At 48.0% G+C, this 24174-nt stretch overlaps 1 protein-coding gene across 5 annotated transcripts in view; it reads left to right on the top strand.

Annotated features, from left to right (window-relative positions):
* The first annotated feature begins 15105 nt into the window (after nucleotides 1–15105).
* The window catches only part of NRG1 (neuregulin 1), an 834377-nt gene continuing 825308 nt past the window's right edge, over nucleotides 15106–24174 (top strand). For 3 of the 5 annotated variants that reach the window (XM_050944360.1, XM_050944358.1, XM_050944356.1), the window contains exon 1: nucleotides 15106–15310. In XM_050944360.1, coding sequence (XP_050800317.1) covers nucleotides 15202–15310 — 109 coding nt within the window. In that variant the 5' untranslated portion in view covers nucleotides 15106–15201. The remainder of the gene's footprint in view (nucleotides 15311–24174) is intronic. The other 2 variants (XM_050944357.1, XM_050944361.1) reach the window with 2 other exon arrangements.

The following is a 24174-nucleotide window of genomic DNA, read 5'->3' as shown; positions in this document are numbered from 1 at the left end:
AATGTGAACAAAGTGTAAACAAAGCAGGTCTCTCTTGTAAGCCTGCAGGCAGATAGCAGCAGTGCCTTTGCTGCAGCTGACAGCTTTTCTATGTTGGAGCGGAGTGAAAATCAGTCAGAATCTTAACAGTTTGCTCTGCTGCTATTTAAAATTCTATAGGCAGCTAAGAGGCATATTCCACAGGCTGTTGGGTGCAGGGTATATTTCACAAGCTCTGTTTAATGAATTTCAGCTTTATCAGCTTTGGAAAGAGAAGAGAATGGCGAGAGTCGTCCATGTGTTTTTTTATATATTAGTTTTACTTGTAACGGGTAAACAATGAAAAGATGGTACAAATGTGAAAGCATCTGGAGGGAGGTGATATGATCTAGTTGGTGAGGCATTAGTTAGAAATCAGGAGGCCTGGATTGTCTTCCTAGCGTTGCCATGGGCTTGCTTGTGTGACTGTGGGCAAGTTGCTTCACCTCTCTGTGATTCTGTTATCCTTTGCCTGTGGCGTCTACTTAGATTGAAAACTCATTGGGAGTAAAAGCTGTCTTTTTCAGGGTGCATACAGGCTATTTCTAGGGCTAGCCAGAAGACAATTCCATTAGGTGAAAAATTTAGAGAGTCCAAATACTTTATTCCAATGAGGAACAAACATAAACCTTTTTTAATTTAAGGAGGAAAAAAAGAGAGTGTGAGCAAAAGACCCACCCCAGAATAGCCTGATAGTTAGGGCACTCATCTGGGATGTGGGAGACAAAGGTACAAGTCCCTGTTTTGAACCAGGCAGAGCAGGGACTTAAACCTAGGTCCCCCAGGTAAGTGCTTTAACCCCTGGGCTACTGGCTATTCTAGGAGGAGGCTCTCTCCAGCAATTCCATTCTGACCTGGAGAAACGGTCAACAAAATTTTTAATTCAAATGAATACATTTCCATGAAACATTTTGATTTCAACAAAAAGGAATTTTCCCCAAGGAAAAAGTATAGTTGAAAAATTTGACCATCTCTCTGTGTATCATAACAGGACCTTGTGGTTGTGATCTCTAGGTGCTATTGATATATAAATGATGTCATAGATGCACAGCGTTTGTGGCCAGAAGGGACTATATGAATATCTAGTCTGATCTACCACATAACACTAGGCCAGAGATTTCACCTGATGCTTCAAGTAAAGCTACTATTTAGTGAAACTTTTACAATGTATTCAAAGAGCCACTTTAACAGATTTGATCTATAAGCTATGTCTAAGTTTATTTCTTTTAATTGCATCCAACCTATATGAAAACAAACAAGAAGTTTACTTAAGTAAATATTATTTCAAGTGTGCTGTGCCTGAACTACATCTTCTTGCATCAGAGGAATGAAGTCAAACAGTCTCTAATGCACTTGCACTTTAGACTGCTCAGGATATTTGGATTTTTGTCTGCATGCATTATTTAGAGATAGTTTTACTTCTGTTGCACTAAATAATCAATTTTTGGATGCAGGGTTGTTAAGTGCAGGTTATTAAATGCAAAACTATTACTTTAACCCCTTAAGAATGCAGTTTTGTTTTGTTTTTTAAAAAGTCACGAAATTGAAAGGTTTTTTTTCCAGGATGGCTCTGAGTCACATTGCATGTGTGCGCTATTTTTTATTTCTGATATTATGGGTCATTTAATTGGCTGAGCGAAGCAAGGACTTGCAATCAACTTGATTGCATTCCTACTTCTCTGTCTGCAGCACAATAACTGTTGACAAGGAGCCAGCTCCACAGATGAGGTTGTTTCCCTCCTCCTAAAAGCTGCCCCTTCCTTTCCCATAAAACTATGTTCTGCACTTATACCATAAAAAGTGCATGTAGAGGCATTTAGGGGCATGTCTACACAGCAATCACACACTGTGTAGCGTGCAGTGTGTATAGATATGCCCTTGCTATCTTTAATGTAGGGTATCAGAGGGGTAGCCGTGTTAGTCTGGATCTATAAAAGCAGCAAAGAATCCTGTGGCACTTTATAGACTAACAGACGTTTTGGAGCATGAGCTTTCGGGGGTTAGTCTATAAGGTGCCACAGGATTCTTTGCTTCTTTAATGTAGGAAACTCGGGTACTGGAGCAGTCAAATTGTGGCAGCACAGGCTTCAGTCTGGGCTAGCCACCTAAGAATACCCAGTGGAATACCCAATGGGCTTGGCTGGCTTGTACAGTCCTCACTGAAGGCTGCTGGGTCTTCGCTGCTCCTGTACCTGAGCTAGCTAGATTAAAGCTAGCTCAGGTATGTCTACACGAGCAGCAATCAAAGCTCATCATTGCAGCATAGGCATACCCTACGTGTATGCACATGATCACATCAGTCTGTGTGCATGTGTGTAGCCCTCTGTGTTCCCTTATGCTGTTTCTCCCTGCATCAACCACCCTCCCACCACCGCCATATCTATTCAGCATAATGTACCCACAGCAGCCATATTGTGTCATCCTCCCTCATCCACCTCCTGGGTTCTGCACACAGCTGCCAAGTTTAGTGCAGCTCCATGTGTGACATTCCTGGATATCCTCTGAGGCAAAAAGGCAATGGCTACCAGTGAGGAACCAGGAAAGAGCAAAGCCCATGAAACAGGAGTCCTAAAAGAGACAGGAGAACAATATGGCAACTACTAAAAGAATTGAATGGGTTATTAAGGGCTGTTGTAAGTTTGACGGGTTTGGTCACAGAGACGCCCTTGGGACTGTCACCTGACATGCTGAGATTACCTCTAAGCCTGTTTTCCACTGCCAGATTAGGACTCCAGAGCCCTGCCTTGTTGAGTCAGACATGCTAGCCTGCTGCAACACAGACCCAGGTCTGGTCCACACCCCCAAAGCTGCAGACTTTAACCTAAAACTGCTCAGCAGGTCACTTATCTCCAGCACCCAGATACCCAGCTCCCAACAGGATCCAAACCCCAAATAAATCCATTTTCTCTGTATAAAGCTTATACAGGGTAAACTCAAATTGTCTGCCCTCTATAACACTGGTAGAGAGATATGCACAGCTGTTTGCTCTGCCAGGTATTAATCACTTACTCTGGGTTAATTAATAAACAAAAGTGATTTTATTAAGCATAAAAAGTAGGATTTAAGTGGTTTCAAGTAATAACAGAGAGAACAAAGTAAGTTACCAAGCAAAATAAAGCAAAACCATACAAATCTAAGCCTAATACATTAAGAAACTGATTACAGATAATATCTCACCCTCAGAGATGTTCCAATAAGCTTCTTTCACAGACTAGACTCCTTCCTAGTCTGGGCCCAATCCTTTCCCCTGGTATGGTCCTTGTTAGTTCCCACAGACATCTTAGGTGTTAACTAGGGGTTTTCTCATGACTGGCAGCCCCCTTTGTTCTGTTCCACTCCCTTTTATAGCTTTGGCACAAGGTGCAAATCTTTTGGTTCTCTGGGTCCCCACCCTTCCTTCTAATGGAAAAGCACCAGGTTTAAGATGGATTGCAGTATCAGGTGACATGTTCACATGTCCTGTGAGACCCCATCCTCCATTCTTCCAGGGCTGGCCCACACATACACCAGAAGATTTGCAAGTGTTCTCAGTGGTACCAGATGACAGAACAAGGAGTAACGGTCTCAAGTTGCAGTGGGAGAGGTTTAGGCTGGATATTAGGAAAAACTTTTTCACTAGGAGAGCGGTGAAGCACTGGAATGGTTTACCTAGAGGGGTGGTGGAATCTCTTTCTTTAGAGGTTTTAAGGTCAGGCTTGACAAAGCCCTGGCTAGGATGATTTAGTTGGGAATTGGTCTTGCTTTGAGCAGGGGTTTGGACTAGATGACCTCCTGAGGTCCCTTCCAACCCTGATATTCTATGATAAGTAAACAGAGCCATTTACAACCAATTGTCCTAGTCAATGGGAGCGATCAAGATTCTAAACCACCATTAATGGTCCACACTTTGTATAATTACAATAGGACTTCAGAGTTATACTTCATATTTCTAGCTTCAGATACAAGAATGATACATTTATACAAATAGAATGAACACACTCAGTAGATTACAAGCTTTGTAATGATACCTTACAAGAGACCTTTTTGCAAAAACATATTCCAGTAACATTATATTCACACTCAAGCATATTTCCATAAAACATTATGGCGTGCAACCTCACTGTAAGATTAGACTTCCTTTTGCATGTTACTAAGTTCCCACCCATACTAATGACAATGAAGAACTTTAGTGTGAAAACAAAAGGAAGAAAACTTGGAGAGGCAATGGTAGGTCCCCCACTTGGAGTAGTAGCCTTGTGCTCTTTGTAGACAAGTGGCAATGGAGACTGTATTTCCTATACAGACATCTCTAGGCATACTATGAGGCTCAGTTCCTGTTTGTACAGATACCCAGATGGAAGGTGTTATTCAAGCACCCACTGCCAGTGTGCCCTACAGGAAGGTCTTTAATATTATAAACTGTATTAAGGATTTCCTTCTTTTCAAACACAGACCCCAGGGTCTGTGGAGGTAGCGTCTTGGTGAATTTTTTATTATTGTGCTTGCTCTGCAACAGTGGAGAAGAGAGGAGAAGAGTGACAGAGAAAGATGAGACACCCTCTCTGTCATGTACAAAAAAATTACACATTTCTTTAAAAACAAACAAACCCTACTTGAAAAGAATATTAAGGTTGCAAAATCAAACACCCAGTAGTTGGAAAGTGCCAGAATCAAGATTTGCCTGCAAAACCTCATTTTGGCCTTTTGTGTATTTACATTATGTGACATCCATTTCCATTTTTTCCACAGGGCCCATTTTTTTTAAACTCTTGATGCTGGGCCATCAGTTCCCTCAGCAGCGGTTGTTGTTGTGTAGTGTGAACTTGCTGGTGGTTGATCCACTGTGCAGTAATTGATGCTGGAACTGCTGTTGCTGAGCAGCTAGTTGTTGCTTCTGCATCTCCCCTAACCACTTATACCACCAATTCAGTTCCATCTTGCATGGAGCAGCAGAGATCTATCCCCTCTAAGGCTCTTATTTTTAAATCCCTTGTATCAGGTACAGTTATGCCCATATTCACTACCACTTGTGGGGCATAGGGGTTTCCTCAAGTCTTCTCCAGCCCCCACTGTAAGTCATTTGTAATGTTCTTTCCTCCCAGTTTGTAGCATAGGAGGGGTTCTCTCAGTAAAACAAACAGACAAATGAAAAGTCCTTTCCTCTTTTTTTCCCTGATGACAGAAGAGAATCCAAGTGAAAGCAAAGATGACTTGGCTCTCAGGCAGTATTTCTGGATTGAACTGTTTGGACTTAGCCTATCACTGGGTCTACCTACAGCCCCTCTTCTTGTAGTATCCTGCTTTGCAGCTGGTCCATGCAGCTTTGGGGGCAGTGAGGCCTGCCCCGTCTCCCTCCTGGCTGATTTCTTTCTGTGGTCAGTGGACTCTGAGGTGGAGCAGCCCTCCTCCTGTTCACTGTCTCTTCCAGTGTCAGCTTTTCTCTTTTTAAGCTCCCCCAGGGTAAGGATGGACTTAATGCTAGCCCAGAAGGGGCTGAGAACTGATCTCAGAGACAGGGCTGCTGAGACCAACCAAACCATAGTGATAGGCCCTGTTTGTTATCCTGGAAAGAGTTGTATGTTTGTTCAGGGGACACTCACCTCTCGTGAGCGCCTCCTGTCAGTAGCGTGCAAACCTGCACACTGTCTCTCTGCTCCCAGCATCCCAGTCAGCTGTTAACCTAAGGTTGGTCTTCAGTGACCCAGCCCTCCAATCAATCTGTGAACAAACATACAACTCTTTCCAGGATAACAAACAGGGCCTATCACTATGGTTTGGTTGGTATCAGCAGCCCTGTCTCTGAGATCAGTTCTCAGCCCCTTCTGGGCTAGCATTAAGTCCATCCTTACCCTGGTATGGAGACTCTTTGCCTTATCAGTTCTTCTGGTCCCAGCTCTCCAGCCTGGTTACTCCTTCAAGTTTGGTCCTCTTCCTGGGATAATAAAGTTCAACAAAGAGTTGGCCTCCTGCAAGGTCTTCATCCCCATCCTAAAGCCCTTTAAATTCCAGTCCTATTTTGGGCTTCCACACAAAGCATGTCCCACTTCTCAGGGCTTTGGCCATTCTGCCAGTGCCTGTTGCACGGATCCCAGGCCTGCCCACTACTCAGGGTCCCACCACAGGGAGCCTACAAATAGTAGCCCCATACTGCTTCCTTTAACTCTGTTGCTACTGCTGCTATTCTGTCACTTCCCATGTAACCCGTTCCTGTTCACCCTTACCTCGGGGTTCTCTGGCTGTTTCCTGCTGGAGCAGGGTCTCTCACAAGCCTCTTTACCAGTGGAGTTTTGCAGCCTTCCAGTCCTTATTTTTTCTTCTGCTCCCAGCTAGCAACTGACTTACTCAGCCCCTGCAGCTCCTTTTATCTGAGACTGCTTCACTCTGACCGGCCACTTCCCTTTAGCCTTGCTAGGCAGGCCTGGAGGACTCACCTTCATTACTTCTTTTACTGGGGCAGAATATGGCAGGACCACAAGGCCTTGAGCAGGGCGTATGAAAGGGCATGGTATACCCAGTCACACAACACCACCCACACTGAGGAGGAAGGGAGCAGGTGACAGGAGGAAGAAATCCCTCCCCACACACACTGAGGATGAAGGGGCATGGTGACAAGCCAGGAACACACCCCTCCGCACACACACTGAGGAGGAAGGGGCTGGGAGACATTCTGGGAATACACCCCTCCCCGCACGCACTCAGGAGGAAGGGGTGGATAATGGGAAAAGGACACCCTTCCACAAACACACTGAGGAGGAAGGGGTGGGTGATGGGAAGAGGACGCCATGCCCCACACACACTGAGGAGGAAGGGACCGGTTGACAGGCTGGGGATATACTCTCCCCACACACTAAGGAGGAAGAGCACAGGTGACAGGAGGAGGACACCCCTCCCCACACAAACTCAGGAGGAAGGGTAGGTGGAGGGAGGAGGACATTCCTCCTCAAACACACTGAGGAGGAAGAGGCTGGCTGACAGGCCGGAGATACACCCCTCCCCACACACACTGAGGAGAAAGGGGTGGATGACAGGCCGAGGATATACCCCTCCCTACACACACTTAGGAGGAAGGGGCCAGGTGACAGGCCAGGAATTTACTCCTCCTCACACACACTGAGTAGGAAGGGGTGGGTGACAGGCTGGGGATACGCCCCTCCCCACACACACTGAGGAGGAAGGGTCCGACTGACAGGCCGGGATACACCCCTCCCAACACACACACTGAGGAGGAAGGAGCCAGGTAATGGGCCAGGGATACAACCCTTCCCAAACACACATTGAGGAGAAAGGGGCGGGTAATGGGAAGAGGATACCCTTCGCGCAAACACACAGAGGAGGAAGGAGCAGCTGACAGGCCAGGAATACACTCCTCCGCACACACTGAGGAGGAAGGGGCCGGCTGACACACCAGGGATACACCCCTCCTCACACACACTGAGGAGGAAGGGGAGGGTGAAAGGCTGGGGATACACCCCTCCCCACACACACTGAAGAGGAAGGGGTGGCTGACACGCCAGAGATACACCCCTCCCCGCACACACAGAGAGGAGGAAGGGGCCGGGTGAGAGGCTGGGGATATACCACTCCGCACACAAACTGAGTGGGGAAGGGGCGGGTGAAAGGCCAGGGATACACCCCTCCGCACACACTGAGGAGGAAGTGGCTGGGTGACAGGCCGGGGATACATCCCTCCCCCCAGGGCCGGCTTTAGGCCAATTCCACAAATTCCCCTGAATCGGGCGCCGCGCCTAAGAGGGCCCCACACCCAGTGAGAATCCCTTCCCTGGCTAGAGGCGTCTTTTTAATTTTTACTCACCTGGCGGCGCTTCGGGTCTCCAGGGGCACTTCGGCGGCAGGTCCTTCGCTTGCTCTGGGTCTTCGACGGCACTTCAGCGGCGGGTCCTTCAGTGCCACCAAAGACCTGGAGCGAGTGAAGGACCCGCCGCCAAAGACTCAGAGCACCGCCTGGTGAATACAAGCCCCACATGTTTTTTTTACAGGTGTTTTTTGTTGTTGTTTTGGTTTGGGTTTTTTTTAGCCATCCCTGTCGGTGCCCCCTCGAAACTGTTCGAATTGGGCCCTGCACTTCCTAAAGCCGGCCCTGCCACCCCCTACACACAGAGAGGAGGAAGGGTCCGGTAAACACTCCTGGGATACAACCCTCCCCACAGACACTGTGGAGGAAGGGGTGGGTGACACGCCAGGGATACACACCCTCCCCACACACTGAGGCGGAAGGGACTGCTGACACGTGAGGAATACATCCCTCTGCACACAAACTGAGGAGGAAGCGGCTGGGTGACAGCCCAGGAATACACCGCTCCCCACACACATTGAGGAGGAAGGGGCAGCTGACAGGACAGGGATGAACTCCTGCCCACACACTAAGGAGGAAGGGGTGGGTGACAGACCGGGGATACTCCCCTCCCCACACACACAAAGGAGGAAGGGGTGGCTGATACGCCAGGGATACAACCCTCCGCAACAACAAAGGAGGAAGGGGCTGGGTGACAGGCTGGAGATGCACTCCTCCTCACACACACTGAGGAGGAAGGGGCGGCTGACACGCAAGGGATACACCCGTCCCCACACACACTGAGGAGAAAGGGGTGGGTGACATGCAAGGGATACACCCCTCTGCACACACTTAGGAGGAATGGGCCGGCTAACATTCCAGAGACACAACTCTCCTCACACACACTGTGGAGGAAGGGGCCGGGTGACAGGTTGGAGATAAAACCCTCCACACTCATACTGAGGAGGAAGGGGCCGGCTAACACTCCAAGGATTCAACCCTTCCCACACATACTGTGGAGGAAGGGGTGGGTGATAAGCCAGGGATACACCCTTCCCCACACACATTGAGGAGGAAGCGGCCGGGTGACAGGCCAGGGATTCACACCTCACACACACTAAGTAGGAAGGGGTGGGTGACAGGCCAGGGATTAAGCCCTCTCCACACACACTGAGGAGGAAGGAGTGGGTGAGAGGCCAGGGATACACCCCTCCGCTCACACTGAGGAGTAATGGGCCAGCTAACATTCCAGGGATACAACCTTCCCTACACACACTGTGGAGGAAGGGGTAGGTGACACACGAGGGGTACACCCCTCCACACACACAGAGGAAGAAGGGGCCAGGTGACAGGTCGGGGATACACCCCACCCTACACCCACCGAGGAGGAAGGGGCCGGCTAACACTCCAAGAATTCAACCCTCCACACACACACTGTGGAGGAAGGGGTGGATGACAAGCCAGGGATACACCCTCCACAAACACACTGTGGAGGAAGGGTGGGTGACACGCCAGGGATACACCCCTCCCCACACACACAGAGGAGAAACGGGCAAGGTGACAAGCGAGGGATATACTCCACTTCACAGACACTGAGGAGTAACGGGTGGCTGACACGCCAGGGATACACCCCTCCCCACACACACTGAGGAGGAAGGGGTGGATGACAGGCTGGGGATACACCCCTCCCCACACATACTGAGGAGGAAGGGGCGGCTGAAACGCCAGGGATACACCCCTCCCCACACACACTGAGGAGGAAAGGGTGTGTGACAGGCTGGGGACACACCCCTTCCCACACACACTGAGGAGGAAGGGGCGGCTGACACACCAGGGGTACAGCCCCTCCCCACACACACACAAAGGAGGAAGGGGCCAGGTGACAGGCCGGGCATATACCCCTCCGCACACACACTGAGTGGGGAAGGGATGGCTGACACATCTGGGATACAACCCTCCGCATACACAGAGGAGGAAGGGGCTGGGTGACAGGCCGGGGATACACCCCTCCGCACACATTAAGAAGGAAGGGGCCAGCTAACACTCCAGAGATTCAACCCTCCCCTCACATACTGTGGAGGAAGGGGTGGGTGACACCCCAGGGATAAACCCTTCCCCACACACACTGAGGAGGAAGGGGTGGATGAGAGGCCGGGGATATACCCCTCCCGACACACTGAGGACAATGTGCCGTCTGACATGCCAGGGTTACCCCCCTCCTGACATACTGAGGAGGAAGGGGCGGCTGACCCGCCAGGGATACAACCCTCCCCACACACACTGAGGAGGAAGGGGCTGGGTGACAGGCTGGGGATTCACCCCTTCCCACACAAACTGAGGAGGAAGGGGCTGCTGAAATGCCAGTGATACACCCCTCCCCACACACAGTGAGGAGGAATGGGCCGGCTGACACGCCGGGGATACACAGCTCCCTCACACACTGAGGAGGAAGGGGCGGGTGACAGGCCGCGGATTCACCCCTCTCCACACATACTGAGGAGGAAGGGGCGGCTGACATGCCAGGCATACACCCCTCCCCACACACGCAGAGGAGGAAGGGGTGGGTGACAGACCAGGGATACACCCCTCTGCACACACACTGAGGCGGAACGGGCGGCTGATATGCTAGGGATTCATTCCTCTGCACACAATCTGAGGACAAAGCGGCTGGGTGACAGGCCAGGAATACACCCTTTCCCACACACATTCAGGAGGAAGGGTCTCGGTGACAGGTTGGGGATACACCTATCTCCACACACACTGAGGAGGAAGGGGTGGCTGACACTCCAGGGATACACCCCTCCCCACACACACACAGAGGAGGAAGGGGCCGGGTGACAGGCTTGGGATATAGCCCTCCTGACATACACACTGAGGAGGAAGGAGCCAAGTAATGGGCCAGGGATACAACCCACCCCACACACACTGAGGAGGAAGGGGCAGCTGACAGGCCAGGGATACATCCCTCTCCACAAACACTGAGGAGGAAGGGTCCGGGTGACAGGCCAGGGATTCACACCTCCTCACACACACTGAGTAGGAAAGGGTGGGTGAGAGACTGGGGATATACCCCTCCCCACACACACTACGGAGGAAGGGATGGGTGATAGGCCAGGGATACACCACTCCCCACAAACACTGAGGAGGAAGGGGCCAGCTGAGAGGCCGGGATACACCCCTCCCAACACACACACTGAGAAGGAAGGAGCCAGGTAATGGGCAAGGGATACAACCCTCCCCACACACACTGAGAAGGAAGGGGGGGAAATGGGAAGAGGACACCCTTCGTGCACACACACACAGGAGGGGCTGGGTGACACACACAGAGAAGGGGCCAGGTGAAAGGCCAGGGATACACCCCTCCCCACACACACTGAGGAGGAAGGGGTGGGTAACAGGCCGGGGATACACCCCTCCCAACACACACTGAGGAGGAAGGGGCAGCTGACACGCCAGGGATACTCCCCTTCTAACATACACTGAGAAGAAAGGGGCGGGTGACAGGCCAGGGATACTCCCCTCCCCACACACACTGTGGAGCAAGGGGCTGGGTGACATGTTGGGGATATACCCCTCTTCACGCACACTGAGGAGGAAGGGGTGGGTGACACGCCAGCAATACACCCCTCTGAACAGAAAATGAGGAGGAACGGGCTGGGTGACAGGCCGAAGATACACCCCCACACACACACTGAGGAGGAAGGGGAGGCTGACAGGCCAGGGATACACTCCTCCCCACACACATTGAGGAGGAAGGGGCCGGCTGATATGCCAGGGATGCACCCCTCCCCACACACTGAGGAAGAAGGGGCCGGATGACAGGCCGAGGATACACCCCTCCCAACACACACTGAGGAGGAAGGGGTGGCTGACACGCCAGGGATACTCCCCTCCTAACATACACTGAGAAGGAAGGGGCAGGTGCCAGGCCAGGGATACTCCCCTCCGCACACACTGAGGAGGAAGAGGCTGGCTAACACTGCAGGGATTCAACCCTCTGCACATATACTGTGGAGGAAGGGGTGGGTGACACGCCAAGGATACACCCCTCCCCACACACACTGTGGAGCAAGGGGCTGGGTGACATGCTGGAGATATACCCCTCTTCACGCACACTGAGGAGGAAAGGGTGGCTAAGACGCCAGGGATACACCCCTCCCCACACACACTGTGGAGGAAGGGGTGGGTGACACGCCAGCAATACACCCCTCTGAACACAAAATGAGAAGGAGCTGCCCGTCACCCAGCCTGAGGATACACCCCAGCCCCCACACACTGAGGAGGAAGGGGAGGCTAACAGGCCAGGGATACACTTCTCCCCACACACATTGAGGAGGAAGGGGCCGGCTGATATGCCAGGGATGCACCCCTCCCCACACACTGAGGAAGAAGGGGCCGGGTGACAGGGCGGGGATATACACCTCCTCACACACACTGAGGAGGAAAGGGTGTCTGACACGCTAGGGATACACTCCTCCCCACACTCACTGAGGAGAAAGGGGTGGGTGAGAGGCTGGGGATACACCCCTCCCCACACACACTGAGGAGGAAGGGGTGGCTGACACGCTAGGGATACACTCCTCCTCATACAGACTGAGGAGGAAGGGGTGGGTAACAGGCTGGTGGATACACACCTCCGCACAGACATTGAGGAGGAAGGGGCGGGTAACAGGCCAGGGATACACCCCTTCCCACACACTGAGGCGGAAGGGGATGGCTAAGACTCTAGGGATACAACCCTCCCCACACACACTGTGGAGGAAGGGGAGGGTGACACGCCAGGGATACACCCCTCCCCACACACACTCTGGAGGAAGGGGTGGGTGACACTCCAGGGATACACCACTCTGCACACACTGAGGTGGAAGTGGCAGCTGACATGCTAGGGATACACCCTTCTGCACACAAAATGAGGACGAAGCGTCTGGGTGACTGTCCAGGGATACACTCCTCCCTACAAACACTAAGGAGAAAGGAGCAGCTGACAGGCCAGGGATAAGCTCCTGCCCACAGACTGAGGAGGAAGGGGCCAGGTAATAGACTGGGGATAGACCTCTCCCCAACATACTGAGGAGGAAGGGGTGGCTGGCATGCCAGGGATACACCCCTCCCCACATACACTGATGAGGAAGGGTTAGGAGAGAGGACGGGGATACACCCCTCCCTAAAAACATTGAGGAGAAAGGGGCAGCTGACAGGCCAGGTAGAATACCCTGTCCACACACTGAGGAAGAAGAGGTGGCTGACACACTAGGGATACACCCCTCCGCACACAAACTGAGGAGGAAGGGGTGGGTGACTCACCAGGAATACACCCCTCCGCACGCACAAAGGAGGAATGGGCCCGGTGACACGCCAGGGCAGGGCTGGCTCCAGGTGTTTTGCCACCCTAAGCAGCCTCCACCCCCCAAAAGCCGCAATCACGATCTGCGGCATTTCAGCGGGAGGTCATTCGCTCCACCGGGAGTGAGGGACCCTCCATCAAATTGCTGCCTAATAGCTGGACCTGCCGCCCCTCTCTGGAGTGGCCGCTCCAAGCACCTGCTTGCTAAGTTGGTGCCTGGAGCCGGCCCTGCGCCAGGGATACACCGCTCCCCACACACACTGAGGAGGAAGGAGTGGGTGATAGGCCGGGGATACACCCCTCCGCACACACACTGTGGAGGAAGCGGTGGGTGACACGCCAGATACACCCCTCCGCACACACACTGAGGAGGAAGGGGTGGGTGAGAGGCCGGGGATACACCCCTCCGCACACAGAAGGGGTGGGTGATAGGTGGGGATACACCCCTCCCCACACACACTGAGGAGGAAGGGGTGGGTGACACGCCAGATACACCCCTCCACACACACACTGTGGAGGAAGGGGTGGGTGAGAGGTCGGGGATACACCCCTCCGCACACACACTGTGGAGGAAGGGGTGGGTGACATGGCAGGGATACACCCCTCCCCACACACACTGTGGAGGAAGCGGTGGGTGACACGCCAGATACACCCCTCCACACACACACTGTGGAGGAAGGGGTGGGTGACACACCAGATACACCCCTCCCCACACACACTGTGGAGGAAGGGATGGGTGACACGCCAGGGATACACCCTTCCCCACACACACTGTGGAGGAAGGGATGGGTGACACGGCAGGGATACACCCCTCCCCACACACACTGTGGAGGAAGGGATGGGTGACACGGCAGGGATACACCCCTCCGCACACACACTGAGGAGGAAGGGGTGGGTGACACGGCAGGGATACACCCCTCCGCACACACACTGAGGAGGAAGGGGTGGGTGACACGGCAGGGATACACCCCTCCCCACACACACTGAGGAGGAAGGGGTGGGTGACACGGCAGGGATACACCCCTCCCCACACACACTGTGGAGGAAGGGGTGGGTGACACGGCAGGGATACACCCCTCCCCACACACACTGTGGAGGAAGGGGTGGGTGACACGCCAGATACACCCCTCCCCACACACACTGTGGAGGAAGGGATGGGTGACACGGCAGGGATACACCCCTCCCCACACTCACTGAGGAGGAAGGGATGGGTGACACGGCAGGGATACACCCCTCCCCACACACACTGTGGAGGAAGCGGTGGGTGACACGCCAGGGATACACCCCCGGTGGTGACAGCCGGGCTGGGCGGGCGCGCGAGGTAAACAGAGCCTCGGGAACACATGGCCGCGGCTGCTGCTGGCGGCTCCGGCGACTCTGAGCCTCCCAACTCCGCCTCCCGGCCCCCCTCAGCCCCTGGCGCCGCAGCTTGGCTGGCACAGGGGCTGGCGGAGCCCTGAGCGCTGGCGGTTCCCCACCCCGCCGCCTGCCCAGCTCCATGCAGCAGCGCCGGGCTCGAGCAGCGCAGCCGGGCGGCAGCTCCCCGGCGTCTCCTCGCCGCCCCCAGCCCGCTCTCCTGCCCTAGCCCGCGGCGGCGCCCCCCGCAGCCGGGCCGGGCGCCATGCGCTCGCCGCCCGCCGCCTGCCGGCTGCCGCTCCTGCTGCTGCTGCTGGGCACCCGGGCCCTGGCGGCGGCCCCGCCGTGCTCCCCCGCGCCGCCCAGCGTGGGCTCGGTGCAGGAGCTGGTCCGGCGCGCCGCGGTGGTGATCGAGGGCAAGGTGCTGCCGCGGGAGGCGGCCCGCCGGGCAGGGCTGGGAGAAGCGGGGCTGCCGCAAGGGAGGCGGCCGGAGCAGCCCCCTGCCCCCGCGGCCGGGACCCTGCCCCCCTCTCCGCCGCCGCCGGCCGCCAGTCCCAACCCGGCGCCCCCGCCCTGGGTGGTGCGGGTGCGGGTGCACCAGGTGTGGGCGGCGAAGGGCGGCGGGCTGCGGAAGGACTCGCTGCTGTGGCTGCAGGGCGAGCCCGGCTCCGCCTGCGGCCGGCTGAAGGCGGAGAGCCGCTACATCTTCTTCATGGAGCCGCTGGATGCCGGCGCCGCGCTCTTCCAGGCGTCCTCCCCGCCGCTGGAGACCGGCCGCAACCTGAAGCGGGAGGTCAGCAGGGCGCTGTGCCGGGGATGTGGTAAGTGAACCACGCCGTGCGCCTGGAGATGAGGGGTCTGCTGTGCCCTCGGGCGCTTCCTTGGCCGCTGCCGGGGGCTATTTCATATGGCTGGAGATGGCTTCACAGAGCTGCGTGGGGAGGGTGAAACTTTGTACGCCAGCCCCACGCCCACTTGTGCCATCGGGCGGGCTGGAGGGGGAGTCGGTGGTGCTCGGCGGCGGCTGTGTGTGTGAGCTCCGTGCCAGGGAGCCGGGCAGCATGTGCTTTGTCTTTGCAAATTAATGGGAGTTTGTGAGGAGAGACTTCAAAGTGTCACAGTAGCTGGGCTGCTGGTGAGTTATCGATTTCACCAATAAAGGCCTTGGCTGCTTCCCTATCCTCCCTAGAAGTAGGAGGGCTTTGGGGAGTCAAAGCCTGGATGTGTTGCTTAGATTTGTATGTCGTGAGTTTAGTTAATCAGAGGCGATGACTGAGCTTTAGCCCCTGAGCCATGCAGAAGAATTAAGGAGGAGTCCAGTTACAAATCAAGGGATCTGCAAGGTTGGCCTCCCGTCTCTGACTTGCTACGCTCTGGTTTGACAGATCAGATAACTATCTTGGTTACGTTATGTGGACAGCATGGCTATTTCGGTCCTTGTTGTTCTACTCAGATTGCAATCATCCTGGCAATCCGTTGATTACCTTGTCATAGAAAGGAGGCAAGCTCTCTTCCCAGCCCCTGTGTTACCGCGGCTGCACATGATACAAATAAGATCGCCTGGAGCCTATAGAATCCAGCCAGCCAGTGTGAACTGAACTGTTTGGGTTAACTGGATTGTTTTCGATTCTCCACCTTGTCATGTTTCATAACACCGGTAATTTACAGTCTGTCACTCCTTTTTAATTGGAATGTTTCAAGGTGATTCTGTTGTGTGGCTGGGACGCGAATGGTTGCTAGAGCCCAAGCTGCTAGGATGAGGTGCTTATCAGCTTAGCTCCTGTATTTTTCAACTTTTTTTTTTTAGTCAGACTTGTTTTTTTTCTCCTCCCTCCCTTTCACCAGGGCAACGTAAAGCTGCCCCAGTGTGCAGAGGGGAGCTGTTCACAGACAGTGGTGCTGAGCACGAGTGAGTGACGTTGGGATTCCCCAGCTCTGGCTGATAGATGTCACTATAAAACAAGGGAAACACTCTTCAGGGACCTGTCTCATTAGCTAACATAAAAAGCTAAATAATACTATACAGCAGCTTGTGTTCTCCTGTTGTAGAGTTTGAAGGCATGCCTGTTTAATCCTCTGTAATAACAACTCTGATATGATTAAATACATACAGAAAGGATTTTGTTTTAGCCACAGAATAGGCCCAGCAGAGAACTGCATGTGGAAAGTCTATACTGCTATGAAACTTGTGTGGTAAGAATCACTGTGTAAACCTTCACCCCCAGGATCATTTTGATTCTGAACATTATAACAGTGTCAATGTCTAAAGACATTCAAAATTTCATGTCAATTTCCTGCAAGCCTTCAATGGCTACTTGAAACATAGAATCCATATTATCTCTGCCAGCATGGTTTTATTATTGTGCTCAGAATGGGAAATATTTACGTGAGCATTGTTCTGTGCTTATGCTTTCCAATCATAGCAATTCTGTAGTTGCAGAATACTTCAAGCAGCTCAAACTATGAGCAATCAGTGAGAAAATAAGGTGATACAAACACCAATTAACATAGTAGTTCAAAACAGTCAAGGATCTTGTTGCTGTTTCTAGTCTATACTTGTGCAATGTGTGTGTATATTTACAGTATTTGTTTGCAGCCTGCAATTTGGCAAATATAAAGTAAATTATAGGTTACCTTCTTGCTGCATTTGAACTTAAGAATATGTCTTGTGATGTCTGCTAATGCATACACATGCTCTTTTACATTTACTTAAGACCTAAATTGTGGAATAAATAAAGCTGCTACTTTGAAATCAAATGCTGCTTCAATTACTCACGTAAGTAACCCAATTCACTTTAGTGGAATTGCTCCTAAGAGTAAAAGATAGGGTTGTTCCCTTATTTTTGAAACCTTTTCTTTTCTCACTCATATTTATATGGTGCTGCTTCCCGCAGTATCTAGGCACTGAAATCCAGAAGAAGGAAGGGCATAGTATTGCATATAGAAGTGAGCTCAGATCTTATCTTCCTAGGGTTTGGATAATTGTCTCTGATTCTTAAAAAAATCCATTTTCTCAGTTCTGTGATGATGGATACAATGTGCAGAAGGCACAGTCATGCAAGGGTCTCTACATCTGGCACTATCTTTGAGTGGAGGACTGGCGTAAATAGTTATAATATGTTTGGTAAATAACAGTGCATAGCACAGAAATAGAATGAAATAGAGGAAGTGGGGAATAAATTATCTGGCTAAGAAGTTACTGAATGATCAGCAAGATTAGCAGGGATGGGAGGGAATTTCCAGACTTTGTTCCCTATACAAATAAACCACAGGAAGTAATATACTGTAGTAATTGTATGGAAATGAAGATGATCTGTACTGGTTTAAAAATGTCAGGCTAATTTAACATAATTTGGGGGTGTTGTCTGAAGACCTTTAACTTCCTTTTTGGGAGCAACAGAGGGCCAAATCTTGGCCCCACTGAACTCAGTGGCTAAACTCCCATCAAGTTCAATGGGGTCAGGATTTCTCCCAGAGTTTTTCAGTCTCTGGGTCAGATCCTCAGCTGATGTAAGTTGGCATAGTTCCATTTACTTTAATGGTGCTATACTGTTTTACAACAGCTGAGGAACTGTCCCTCTGTCTTTTTCTTTGACTTCAATTTTGAAAGCTATATTGCTTTCTCTCCTCCTGATCCTGTTCCCAATGAAATCAATAGCAGTTTTCCCATATTACAGTGCAAGAAGGACTGAGTGCCAAGTACTTCTGATTCTTGAAATATTTTGACATTTACTAATATGGGGCCAAACTCTGCTCTTTCTCATCCAAGTAGCCTTTGCTCATGTAAATGCTCCTGTTGCATTCCAGTTGAACTACCCACATGTGTAGTGTCTTGAAGACTGGGCCTCCAGTCTCTAAGACCCAGATTCTCAAAGGTATTTAGGCACCTAATTCTCATGTACAGATTCTGTGAATTTTACTCATATGATTAATTATTACTCATACAAGTTGAACCATTGACTTCAAAGATAAAGACTAACTCACATGAGTAAGGGGGCCATGTTGCCTTCTGTTACGGTAGAGCATACAGTAGTGGGCTAAGCAGGGGAAGAAAGCTCAGTGAGGATCATTTCGCGGCACTCAGTTGGTCTGCTCTGACCCTTGTGAAATGACAAGCCACATGGAACCTCCTGGGTCTGTGCCGATCCCAAGGGATCAACAGGAGACTAATGTCATCTGCATTGAGGCCCTGTGCCTTTGCCTTAGCTGTATACCCCCAATATACTCCCCACTCCCAACTCCCTGTCAACAAGGCTCCAATAGGGCCTTGCTACCAGTTACTTTCCTGGACTATGGCTGGTCTCCTTACAGGGGTATCCCTATCATAAGTTGTTTGATCTTTCCTAGATAACATACCTGGGGCTTGTGGGGAATGAAGTGGAGCCCTCAACGTTGGGCCATCTATCCCTCATTCCTCGCCTCCGTCCCTTCCTCCTATGAAGATGCCATAGAATGTCTCCCCAGCTGGGTCTAAGAAAGGGGTGAGATTATGCTGTACATTTATTATGGGGGTACAGTCTGGCCGAGGGTTTGTAGAATTGGGCTCCATATGATCTAAGGAATCTCTCTATTTACTTCCTTTTTAAATGTATCCAAGATGACTTTCTATTTGGCCAAATTTTGTAAGTAAAGCTAGCGTCTCCTCTTCTTAAAGTTCTTTTTTTATTTGTTTATTTATTTAGGAAGTTCTAAGGGTTTACAAATCATTGGCATGTAATTATCAGAGACAAAACAATAATCATTACAACAGTGAGCTTTTGTTTAGAGAAACATTTTACTATCTTCAAGTAGTGGCTACAGTATACAGTAGCTATTTTTCAGTATAATTAAAATGTGTATCAGCTTTGTATTCCTCTGTCAGCTGTACGTAGAACTGATTTCTCTTACATTCTGAGATACTGTATTCAATTTATATATAATATATTGCATTCAGCACTTTATATGTGTAATGGCATTTAAAGTATATTGACTATAAGCAGATATGCACATTAAAATACTTCTGTGGGGATTTTTTGTTCAGCATTAAAGAGATTTTTACAAAGCTATATTAAGTGATTAGCATTAAGAATAGCAACAGCCTATATATAAGTATGCACAAATGCAATTTGCCCAAGTAATATGCTGGTCCTCACTAAAAAAATATGTTTAAACACATAAATCATGATGTCTAAAATCCATCATGTGAGTGAAGCACTTACTTTACTGAGAAGTGTAACTTTGTTAGTTTTTATACTGTGGATATTCAATACACACCAAAATAATTTCTCGTCTGAGTTTACTAACTAAAACTGAAATATATTCATATGGGAAAACACCTCAGAATACAAACAGTTTAAAAACACATTTGAAGCTGAGTTAAAAATAGTTGCTTTACTCTTTACTCACACATGGGAGTATATTTTCCTCTTTATACACTAGGTTGCACACACACTAGTCTAGTGGACATTACATACATACCCTGTTATACACAGAGGTTAGATACAATCCCTAAGGCTGTGAATCATTTCAATGACGTTAACAGCCCTGTCTAAAGAATCAGAATAATACACTGTACATCTCACTGGCCTATACGTGTTTCTAATTAAATAAAGGAGCGAAGCATATGAATATCTGTCTTGCACTTTAAATATGTTGTCCACTCAACTATTTAAATTGATTCACATTATTGCAATGCCACTTTACACAAATAGACTGAAGTTAAAAAAAAATCAGATTTAAAATGCAAATACCTGGCCCTCCCTGGTACTTATTGTTGTTGTTTTAGCTATTCTTGGAATTATTGAAAATAAACTATATTAATAATTCATTTTAAATGAGTATATGAATAAATATCAATTTGTGGCTGGATAATAATAATGTGTCTCTTTAAAGAAAGAAGATATACTGGAAATGTTTGTTCAGAGTTCACATGCTTAAATGCTTTGGTGAATCAAGGCCATATTAATTTTTATATATTTAGTTTCTAATTTTTATTTATATATCAACATTACACTTGTATAAAGGATATATTTTATATAAGGTGTACATATATATACACAGGTGGACACATACGCACATCATATATATATGTACAACAATAATTTCAGGGGTAATCAGGTATTTCAAGGACATTTGAAATCTGATTTTTCTCTTCACTTCAGTTTGTTTGATTCACATTATTCCAATGACACTTTAAACAATAATAGTACCATATGTAAAGTGTAGGATAGACATTTCTCTCTCTCTCCCTCATATATGATTATCATTTATCATTTTATGGGCAAGTTACATAATAAATATTTAAAGTTAAGTCTTCACAGTGTATGTCTTCACTAAATGTAGATTAACCTATGAAGAGTTAACTAGTGTAAACTCTGATTTTACCGGACAGACTTTAAGAGCCCCATCATTTTGTTATGGAGACTGGAAAATTCTCTCAGCCTGTCTCATGACTGACTGTGCTTTATGCGCCAAAGGCTTACACCCACAGAAAAATTTAGTAACTTGTGTCAAAACTGGTTTAAATCCTCTTTGCAAATTAATGTTTCCTACAGCAGCCTATGACACAAAAGTGGTTCCATGCATAAGAACCTTGATCTGCAAACTCTAGAAAATAATATAATCTGGAGAAATGAGGGCAGTCCAAATACTATCGGCCAGATTATTATCCCACACACATCTATGGAGGAGACTATAAATAATGGGTTCTTTTGATTATTTATTAACTGAAACATCAACTAGTCAAGCTCAAGTTTGGTTTATCAATCAAAGACTAAAAGCAGCATAAACAGAAAAGGTAAACTCACCAGTACTGGGGCTCTGTCGCTCATCTGGCTCTGAATTATGACAGTTTCAATGGACCTTTATAGCCAAGATGTTTTTCCTATATTACAATTTGTGGTTTTAACTAGGTAGCTTAGGATCAGCCAATCAACAGGAAATGTAGACAGTTCCATTTCCATTCATATTATCCTTCATATTACCAGTGACAAAGAATAAAAACAGCTTCAAGCTACTTTGACATGAGTTCAAAACAAGTCTTTAACCCATTATTATTAAATGTCATATTCTGTCATGCTTGCCTTCATTGTTTTTTCTTTTATAATGTTCTTATCCACTTACTCTTTTCTTGTGGTTTTCATTACAACTTTATAACTTCTTCTTCCAGTAGTCAGAGTCAGTCACAACCACAGAAACAACTTTAAGCAGGCTGAAAAGATAGGTCGCAGAAAGGTCATTCATTTCCATTCTATAAGCAACAGAAGTGTAACATACTCAAAGTCATATTCACTTTTAGTTCCTGACATAAGCTGTGAGGGGTTCTGGGAGCTCTTAAGCCATGCAGGGCTGTGTGGAATTTGGGGAGGGAGGGCATCTACCAATGTGGTACAACATGCCCTTTGCAACATGGGGGTATACGTCTGTGGAGAAGTGGCAGGCCAGCAGCTTCAAAATATATGGTTCTTTTCAGTAACATGCATTAGAAAGTGTTCAGATTCTGAAAGCAAAGTTATGTTAAATGTATGCCCATGTTTTATTGGGTATATTTGGTCCTCATTCTGCAGCTTTTTCTCAGGCAAAATTCCTGCTGAAATCAAAAATCAGGCCTTTGGTATAATACACAGTCTGCATTTCTATTGCCTGGATTTTCAAAATGTGTGCCATCACAGTATTTGTTTACTGTTTTTAAACATATTTTTATGATGAGTTTTCAAAAAATTGTAACAGTAATACATCTTTTTTATCATGTTATCAACAAGTCTGTTTATGGCAACAGCTAGTATTCCTTTATAAACCACCAATTTTCTATCAGGAACAGTTGTCTGTTTTTTAATGGTTATATGTACGTGTTTGCACTTCCTTTGTGCAAAAGAGCATTTGGTAGTATAGAAGAAGGGGATCATATTCAGAACAGTGAATATAGACTCAATTAATTTTTGCAACAGCTGTCCAAAACACATCCAGTCCTTTTACAAGGCCATTCCTTCTCATCTTTCACATTTGTTATTTAACTGTGCTAAGCTGTCTTATTAGTAACTGCTGAAGAACAGTTAATTCTATTGTTTTCAGAGCTGAAAGATATGTAATTATTGAAAATGTACTGACGCTAGATTGCATCTACCAGCGGAACAAATCAGAATGTATTAATATCTGTCATTTAAAATATTTAGCAAAAGCAGCTGCATAAGGGAGAAACTTTCAATAACAGTTGTGTTTTTTTAGTGATAATTCTTCACATATAAAATATTTTCTATAGTAATTTTGTAAAGGGGCAGATTTGTTGCCAACTGTATCAACAATTTAAATCCAGTAGTTTACATGCAGGATATTACTACTGCACCCAAATGAAATATGTTTTACTCCTCATATAATTACTCCACTAGTAATTGCCCTAATCTCATAGCAATGTGCAAATGAAGACACAGACAGAATTCTTCTCCTATTTCAAAAAACAAAAAGAAAAAAAATCCCGCATTTCTAGTGATCACCATGGGCTTGGTTTTGCGTTGATTACTCATGTGAGTTGATTCACTGAAGTCAGTAGGGCTCCTTGTGTGAGTAAGAGTGAATCGTATAAGTAAGGGTTGCAGAGTTGGGGTCTTCAATGGACATTATTAACAAAAATTCTGGCATGTTAATTTTTTCTGCCACTTGTGGGAATAAATTGAACATGGGTGTAATGTTTTTGCTAAATTTCAATAAACAGTTTGATCAGATAAAGGAGCTCATCCCTGTAGCATTTAAAGCCTGATTCTGCTGCCCTGGAATTTATAGGTGCTTTGCTTGATTCAGCAAAGCACTTCAGCACATGGTTGACTTTAATCATGTGAATAGTCTCAACAATGAGACTAAAGTTAAAGTTAAGCATGTCAATAAATCTTTTTCTGGATAGGGGCCTTAAGCACATTTTGAAGTGCTTTGTTCAGTCAAGGATTTAAACATGCATAAATCCCATTGAAACTCAGTGGAAGGTTTTTGGGTGCTCCAGCTGATGGATTGGGCTTTACTAGATACATAGGTTGTGTTGCATTAGAACTCTAAAATATTTGGAACAAGCTGATCCTGAAAATATTGGGCAAAAATATTTTTTATCAGGTAGGATTTTGAAAGTGTTTGAACTTCCAATTTACATTAGGGTCTGCTCGTGTCTTCATTGATGTCAACAGCAAAACTTCCATTGACTTTCACTGGCAGCAGGAACAGCCCCTGAAGTCTAGTGCAAATTGTATAGGAAAATGGAGTGTCCATTTGTGACATATTAATGAACATGAAATTATTTTTCTTCCCATCGCATTTGGAACATTGCGTTGCTCGATCTTTTGGCTTCTGTGTATATTAATTAAGGGATATTTTTACATTTTATTTTTTTAGATCAAAGGTTTTTCATAATTTTTAATAAATATACATATATTTTAACAGGTGTGTGTGTGTGTGTGTGTGTGTGTGTGTGTATATATATATATATATATACACAAAGCATAAAATAGCAACAATACAATGTATAGTTCCTGTAAAGTGAGATTATGTTTTACTATGAAACACTAGTCTTCAAAAGGAAAAGCATAGTACCTTTCTATTAATGGTAAGATGAATGATGGTTAAGGTTATTGAAAGTCATCAGTTACCTGCCTGCTAGTACACACCAGCTGGTGATGAGATCCTGTGACTGAGTTTCCTTTTATATCAATTTGAATAAAAGAAACAT

The sequence above is a fragment of the Gopherus flavomarginatus genome, chromosome 3 (genome assembly GCF_025201925.1).
Source record: "Gopherus flavomarginatus isolate rGopFla2 chromosome 3, rGopFla2.mat.asm, whole genome shotgun sequence".
Taxonomy (NCBI): domain Eukaryota; kingdom Metazoa; phylum Chordata; order Testudines; family Testudinidae; genus Gopherus; species Gopherus flavomarginatus.
Note: the sequence above shows the minus strand (reverse complement) of the source record. Positions and strands in the feature narration are given on the sequence as shown.